This window comes from Coregonus clupeaformis, chromosome 14, assembly GCF_020615455.1.
Source record: "Coregonus clupeaformis isolate EN_2021a chromosome 14, ASM2061545v1, whole genome shotgun sequence".
Classification (NCBI taxonomy): Eukaryota; Metazoa; Chordata; class Actinopteri; order Salmoniformes; family Salmonidae; genus Coregonus; species Coregonus clupeaformis.
Window position 1 is genome coordinate 35943300 of NC_059205.1, and position 7790 is coordinate 35951089.

The 7790-nt window shown below is 43.2% G+C and overlaps 1 protein-coding gene across 1 annotated transcript in view; it reads right to left on the minus strand.

Moving 5' to 3' along the window:
• LOC121580965 (E3 ubiquitin-protein ligase HECW1) overlaps positions 1-7790 on the minus strand; it is a 56078-nt gene extending 48288 nt beyond the window's left edge. Inside the window, 3 exon segments of the mRNA XM_045224863.1 lie at positions 3045-3152; positions 3762-4095; positions 7572-7790. Coding sequence (XP_045080798.1) covers positions 3045-3152; positions 3762-4095; positions 7572-7646 — 517 coding nt within the window. The 5' untranslated portion in view covers positions 7647-7790.

Genomic DNA, 7790 nt, shown 5'->3' on the forward strand with positions numbered 1-7790 from the left:
TTTCATTACACAGAGTGATAAGAATCTCAGTGGCTTCTATCCAAGCTGCTAATCTACTGTGGTAGCTAAATAGAGATGCTTTGGAATAAACACCACGGACTGTCCTATAGGGAGGCACCAGGCACCAGCTAGCGGTATTGGAGAAAATATTGATTGATAACTGATTCTAGCGAATGAGCTGTCCGTACTAATGAGGTGGGAGGACCTCTTTGAGGCACGAGTCTTACTGTAGGTAAATAAAAAATAAGCATTGCTAGCTAAATAACAAAATCACTCACAGCTGACAAAGCATTACATTAGCAGGACCAGATGTGAAGAAGATAGCACTATGGTAGTTAGTTACTCATAGTTCCACTTCCCTTGTGTCTAAGCAGAGCTGTCCTCACCAGGGCCTACTGTACTGTACAGTCAGTGTGGGTTCTCTAGTCTAGTAGAACTAATGGGATCATTTGGCTGTGTAAATGATTTTATTTCTGGGAATCTCTTGCCTAATAGACTTGCTTTAATCAGTGCAGGGTAAGAGTGAGTGGCGCAGTGGTCTAAGGCACTGCATCGCAGTGCTAACTGTGCCACTAGAGATCCTGGTTCGAATCCAGGCTCTGTCGCAGCCGGCCGCGACCGGGAGACTCATGGGCGGCGCACAATTGGCCCAGCGTCGTCCAGGGTAGGGGAGGGAATGGCCGGCAGGGATGTAGCTCAGTTGATAGAGCATGGCGTGGGTTCATTTCCCACGGGGGGCCAGTATAAAAAAAATAAATAAAAATATGTATTCACTAACTGTAAGTCGCTCTGGATAAGAGCGTCTGCTAAATGACTAAAATGTAAATGTAAGAAGGATTTGTGATTTGTACTGGGAAATCCTGATACTTACAGTACGGAAGTCTAAAGATATGCATTGTCAAGAAAGATTTGCATTGACACAAAAATTTATGGGCACAACTGTTATGAGAAACAAAATGGATATGAGATTGTTTCAGTGTTATGTAAAGATACACAGTTGAAACTGGAAGTTTACATACACCTTAGCCAAATACATTTAAACTCAGTTTTTCACAATTCCTGACATTTAATCCTAGTAAGAATTCCCTGTCTTAGGTCAGTTAGGATCACCACTTTATTTTAAGAATGTGAAATGTCAGAATAATAGTAGAGAGAATGATTTATTTAACCTTTTATTTATTTCATCACATTCCCAGTGGGTCAGAAGTTTACATACACTCAATTAGTATTTGGTAGCATTGCCTTTAAATTGTTTAACTTGGGTCAAACGTTTCGGGTAGCCTTCCACAAGCTTCCCATAATATATTGGGTGAATTTTGACCTATTCCTCCTGACAGAGCTGGTGTAACTGAGTCAGGTTTGTAGGCCTCCTTGCTCGCACACGCTTTTTCAGTTCTGCCCACAAATCTTCTATAGGATTGAGGTCAGGGCTTTGTGATGGCCATTCCAATACCTTGACTTTGTTGTCCTTAAGCCATTTTGCCACAACTTTGGAAGTATGCTTGGGGTCATTGTCCATTTGGAAGACCCATTTGCGACCAAGCTTTAACTTCCTGACTGATGTCTTGAGATGTCGCTTCAATATATCCACATAATTTTCCTTCCTCATGATGCCATCTATTTTGTGAAGTGCACCAGTCCCTCCTGCAGCAAAGCACCCCCACAGCATGATGCTGCCACCCCACGGTTGGGATGGTGTTCTTCGGCTTGCAAGCGTTCCCCTTTTTCCTCCAAACATAACGATTGTCATTATGGCCAAACAGTTCTATTTTTGTTTAATCAGACCAGAGGACATTTCTCCAAAAAATACAATCTATGTCCCCATGTGCAGTTGCAAACCGTAGTCTGGCTTTTTTATGGCGGTTTTGGAGCAGTGGCTTCTTCCTTGCTGAGCTGCCTTTCAGGTTATGTCGTTGTTTTACTGTGGATATAGATACTTTTGTACCTGTTTCCTCCAGCATCTTCACAAGGTCCTTTGCTGTTGTTCTGGGATTGATTTGCACTTTTTGCACCTAAGTGTGAAAGTGGCGCAGTGGTCTAAGGCACTGCATCGCAGTGCTAGCTGTGTCACTAGAGATCCTGGTTTGAATCCAGGCTCTGTCATAGCCGGCCGCGACCGGGAGACCCATGGGGCGGCGCACAATTGGCCCAGCGTCATCCAGGGTAGGGGAGGGAATGGCCGGCAGGGATGTAGTGTGTTCAATTCCCATGGGGGGCCAATATGAAAAATAAAAAATAATAATGTATGCACTCACTAACTGTAGGTTGCTCTGGATAAGAGCATCTGCTAAATGACTAACATGTAAGTATGTTCATCTCTAGGAGACAGAACGCGTCTCCTTCCTGAGTGGTATCACGGCTGCGTGGTCCCATGGTGTTTATACTTGCGTACCATTGTTTGTACAGATGAATGTGGTACCTTCAGGCATTTGGAAATTGCTGCCAAGGATGAACCAGACTTTTGGAGGTCTAACATTTTTTCTGAGGTCTTGGCTGATTTCTTTTGATTTTCCCATGATGTCAAGCAAAGAGGCACTGAGTTTGAAGGTAGGCCTTGAAATACATCCAAAGGTACTCCTCCAATTGACTCAAATGATGTAAATTAGCATATCAGAAGCTTCTAAAGCCATGACATCATTTTCTGGAATTTTCCAAGCTGTTTAAAGGCACAGTCAACTTAGTGTATGTAAACTTCTGACCCACTGGAATTGTGATACAGTGAATTATAAGTGAAATAATCTGTCTGTAAACAATTGTTGGAAAAATTACTTGTGTCATGCACAAAGTAGATGTCCTAACCGACTTGCCAAAACTATAGCTTGTTAACAAGAAATTTGTGGAGTGGTTGAAAAACAAGTTTTAATGACTCTAACCTAAGTGTATGTAAACTTCTGACTTCAACTGTACAATATGCACTGACAAAGCAGTGTCCTGTTCTGAGCACTAGATGCTACATCCGTTATAAAACAGCTCTCTCAGTGTGTGGGAGAAGTAGCATACTATAATGTAGGTGATTTTGGATGTATTTCCAGAAATGCACTCACGCTCCACAAAATAGGAGTTGCCCTCAATCTTCCACACTATCTGGCCCTTGTGGGAACCATTCACTCCGCGGCTCTTGTAGTCTAGAAAGTTCTCAGACGACACCTCTTCTGAGAGAGAGGAAAGAGAGAGAGGAAAGGTGTGAGACTTAAGGCTCGATTCAATCAGTATCGCTGAAGTTCAGCACTATAGCACGATTTAAGTTTAAAGGCATTGTTCCCGCATTCGCAGAGACTGCATTCATAGTAAACGCTGCATATGTCGGCTCAATCTGAAAATCTTCTTTAAAATTTCAAGCGCGCTATAGCCCTGAACTTCAGCGGTATGGATTGAATCGAGCCCAAAGTCACACTACATTATCACACAAGCATTGTCAGTTACCTGTGGATATGAGTCTGAGCACCTTATCAGAAAACTACAACACCTTTAGATTACCTTAAAATTTAAGGGAGAGCAGACTTGACCTGAATCATCACATAGCTCTCCATGTACTCTACATACAGTACCTTTCAAATAGACTTGAAATAACACAATCTTGTTCCTGTCCTTGATCTACCCGATGTGTAACAGCTTCACAAGATTGGAAATAAACTGTTCTATATCTCACCTTCTCTATCTGCCTCTATCATCTACTAATTATTACTTTGGTCCCTTCTATGAAAATCAATGGCAAAATTAAATAGTAAAAATGTTATCCTAAACGTTATGGTAGTGCTCACCAATGAGGTACATGCCGATCCAGTCCCCAGCGTCCACCTCCTCCTTGATGTCCCAGCAGATGAGGATGTCCTGGGTCTGTCCAATGGCGTAGAGCGAGGTGCTGACGGTAAGCGTGGATCGGCTGTGTGATGTCACCAGGTCTGTGTCGCTGGTCGAGCGGTGCATGGCCGCCACGTCCTCCGGCACCCCATTCTGGAAGTTGACGTTGCGGAATTGTTCGGGATTGTAGCTGTGGCGGATCGGGTCCTTACAGCGCCGGCGGTTCTGGGACGAATGAGACGGGGAGGCCATGGCTGCAAGTCTGAGTACGAGAAACCTGTTCTGGTACAAGTTCTGGAGGAGAGGGAAGAAAAGCAGAGAAGAGAAACTGTGAATGGGGAGGATGAAGAGCTTGTACTGGAGGGAGAGAAGTTAAGGAGGCACCACATTTAGCATTCCTATCATGTGTTTTTGAGATACAGTAGATAAAGTCCAATCAAAACCTTTATCTCCATCTTTAAGAACACTGCAGATGTGTTATTCTGTTGGTTATCTCTGGGCAGACTTAGAGGTAGCGATTTGTACAGTCCTGCAGAGAAAGTGGAGCGACAGTGGGAAGATTAGCAGCAGGAAATCCCATGAGCTTTGGGAGGTTTCTCCACTATCTTGTAGTAGCTTCTCGGTGGGAGGAGAGACAACAATGCAGCACAGTGCTAACAGTGAGGAACACTCCAGGGCCCTGTCCTGCTCAGGGTGTGAAATGGACTGTTCAAAGGTGATTGAGTGTGCTGCCTCTCTCTCGTTCTCGCAATTCAATTAAATCTCTCTCTCGCTTTCTCTCTTAAACACACGCACATGCACGCACGCACGCACGCATACACACACACACAGTCACAGCTGGCTCAGTGATAGAAGATTAATGTCTCTCTCTCTCTGTCAGTCAGTCAGTCAGTCTGCCTGGGCAGCAGGCCAACACAATAGACAAGACCCCCACTCTCCTCGGAGAACAATCCACCAGCACAATGACCCGTCAATGGCCTGTCTTATTAGAGCCACTCTCTGGCCCTCTAGTGTGGAAGTGCATCCAGATGCCAAACATCCTCTTCAACAACTCTGCCACTGTTCTTCAGCAACAAGGTCACTTGTCTTCTGCCTGCCTCCATACAACCTGTGTACAGTATGTATGGTATGCCACCATATACAACACACACTGTATAAGACATTAGCAAGAAGAGAATGAGAAGAGCAGGGAAGAATGTGACAATTTCACTTGGCATCCTCTGCTGTGTGTGCAAGTTAAGTAGAATAATTGAGTAGATAGAATAGTTGAGTAGATAAAATACTGAAATGGTGACTAAGCTAAATCAAAAGAGGAGTTAGAGGAAAAGTTCAGGCTAATACTACTGTGTTCAAAGGCTTCATATTAAAACACCAGTCAGAGAAAAAAACGACAGTGCATTCGTTTATGTTTCTCTCTGAGTAGGACTATTACTTAACTCATTTTAGGAGCCATATGAGATAACTTGGCTCATTGCTAATCAGCATCCAAGTAGTATCTAGACTGTGCAGCAACTGAAGACATCTTAGTGCACTTACATAATACAGTAGGCCTGCATAGTTCTTCCCTCACAGGAGCGCTAACCGATTAATAAATGCAGGGATGCAGACAGTATAATTGAGTAGACCAAAAGTGCTCAATAATACCATCCTTCTCACCTTTTAAAGGCTGCCAATTCATTACAACAATATCAGTACACTAGTAAAATGAAGGACAGTTGTGATTAAGGTACAGTAAAAGGTAGAGTGAAATATGAAACGTTTTGTGGAGCAGTCTTGCAGCAAAAATAAAAGATGCCTCTTTTCTTGCAAGGTTGGACTGTTGCCAGCATGATGCATGAATATGCCACACTGTAGTTAATCCCATTCTGTAGGCTACCTACCTCCACATAAAGCTCATGATTTTAATCTCATTGGATTTACTCAGTGAGACTAATCTGAAGAAGAGGATCTGGTGCGTTATCATCACAGCATCACATTTTTTATTATCAAAAAATTACACTACAGTGAATCAGCAGCGTGATGCTAAACAAACCAAGTAGCTGATCATAGCATGCAGTGCGCAACCATGGGAAAGCAGCTAGGACAATAGATAGCATTCTGTTGCGTCTAGATACTGAGTTTCTTCTTTGCTGAACTGGATTAGCAGCAACATCATAGATATCCTTCCAGTCAAAGGAGCAGTGTTTAGTCCTCCTCATGCACCTCTGCACTGGGGCTCCTGGCTGATGACTCACTCAATGCATTTTATTTTTACTATCTACTGAGTGGTGGCTCAACATTATCCTCCCTTCTGCTCATTTAGCTCCCACCAGGCTAAACCAAGCAGGGCTGCAGCAGGAAGGTGAATTTTTGAGGATTTTGTAAAAGTGCTCTCCTCTGTATCTCATCCACACTCAGCATGCCCAACGATTTGAGGAAGAAAATGTATACATTTTGATTAAATGTGCTCAGTAAGGTGTATCAAATACATTAATTCTCCCTCAAATACATGGCAGTTTGTCTTGCTAAAACCAAAGTAGGTCTAATATATGCCAGCCACTAAGAAGTGTCAGGGATGATCTATCAGGCCATCAAATCCATTCCAAATTTAAACCATGAGAATAATGGCTGCAGACAGTTGGCAGGCAGGGAAATAGAATCCTGCTCCAACTTTTATGAGGCAGGGAGATTTCCTGTATTCAGAGAGCTTTCAGTTTGAACAAGCTATCTCCTCCACAGTGGTGATTTTAACATGGATCAATAGACAGCATGTCCTCCTTCTACATGGTAGTTTGAGTCTTTGAGTGTCACAGGTGAATACATAGTAATGTGACCAATCTCTCTGCTAACCGTCAGGATTACTGCTGCTTGTGAGCACTGACTGCATCTTTTGATGAAAAGAGTCTCTATCTCCTTGTGCAGTGTTGAATTGTCTGGAACAGCCTGTGTGTTCTAGGTGGCCTACTATGGTATAGTAGTACTATGATAGCAGTAGTAATATAGTATAGTACTATAGTAGTACTAGTAAACTACAAATATTGCCTTCCTCCTTATCTCACCTCTCTCTGCTCCATCCTTTGTAGTGTTATATTTTAAATTCAGACACACACAAAAACTCTCTCTCTCTCTCTCTCTCTCTCTCTCTCTCTCTCTCTCTCTCTCTCTCTCTCTCTCTCTCTCTCTCTCTCTCTCTCTCTCTCTCTCTCTCTCTCTCTCTCTCTCTCTCTCTCTCTCTCTCTCTCTCTCTCTCTCTCTCTCTCTCTCTCTCTCTCTCTCTCTCTCTCTCTCTCTCTCTCTCTCTCTCTCTCTCTCTCTCTCTCTCTAACAATGTAACCAACAAGAGTAAGCCAATTTGCGTGCAGTATTGGCAGAGGTCCCTTCCCATCCTATGGTCGAGCATCCCAAAAGGATTTACCTACCTCCGAATGTCGAAATCGATACACACTTCCTAATAAAACTATCAAAGAACATTGCGAGACCTTCCATGGCCAACCAGGCTACAGGGGCGAATTTTTGTGGCTGGTCATCAATATAGAGGCCGTACTCTACTGCATCCAATGACATAGCATGCAGCATCAGTAGAACAATCACAATACACGAAAAAAGGCTAGAAATGTCTTTGTTTGAGAACAAATATGAGGCGTCAACTGTATTATTTTCTAGCGTATAGAACTCATGATTACATGCATCAATCTGAACTAGAGATCGATTCGGACACGGGGACGTTTACATTTTTCCATGACTATCTTACTGACAGCTGGACAAATAGGCCTACATTTATTTAAACGTACCTGGGTCAGTGTCACCTGCCTTTGAATCATAGCCTGTTATAGATTAACCGTCAACATGCTTATGGCATTTGTCATGTTTTGATGTTCTAAGAATATTATATCCTATATCCTCCGCTGGGCCATGTTCCAGGTTTGTCAGCCGATTTTCGGACCATTCTTACGGCGATGCTGCTGTGCGATACGGTCTTTCTCATGGGTACCACAACGCTTCGACCAATT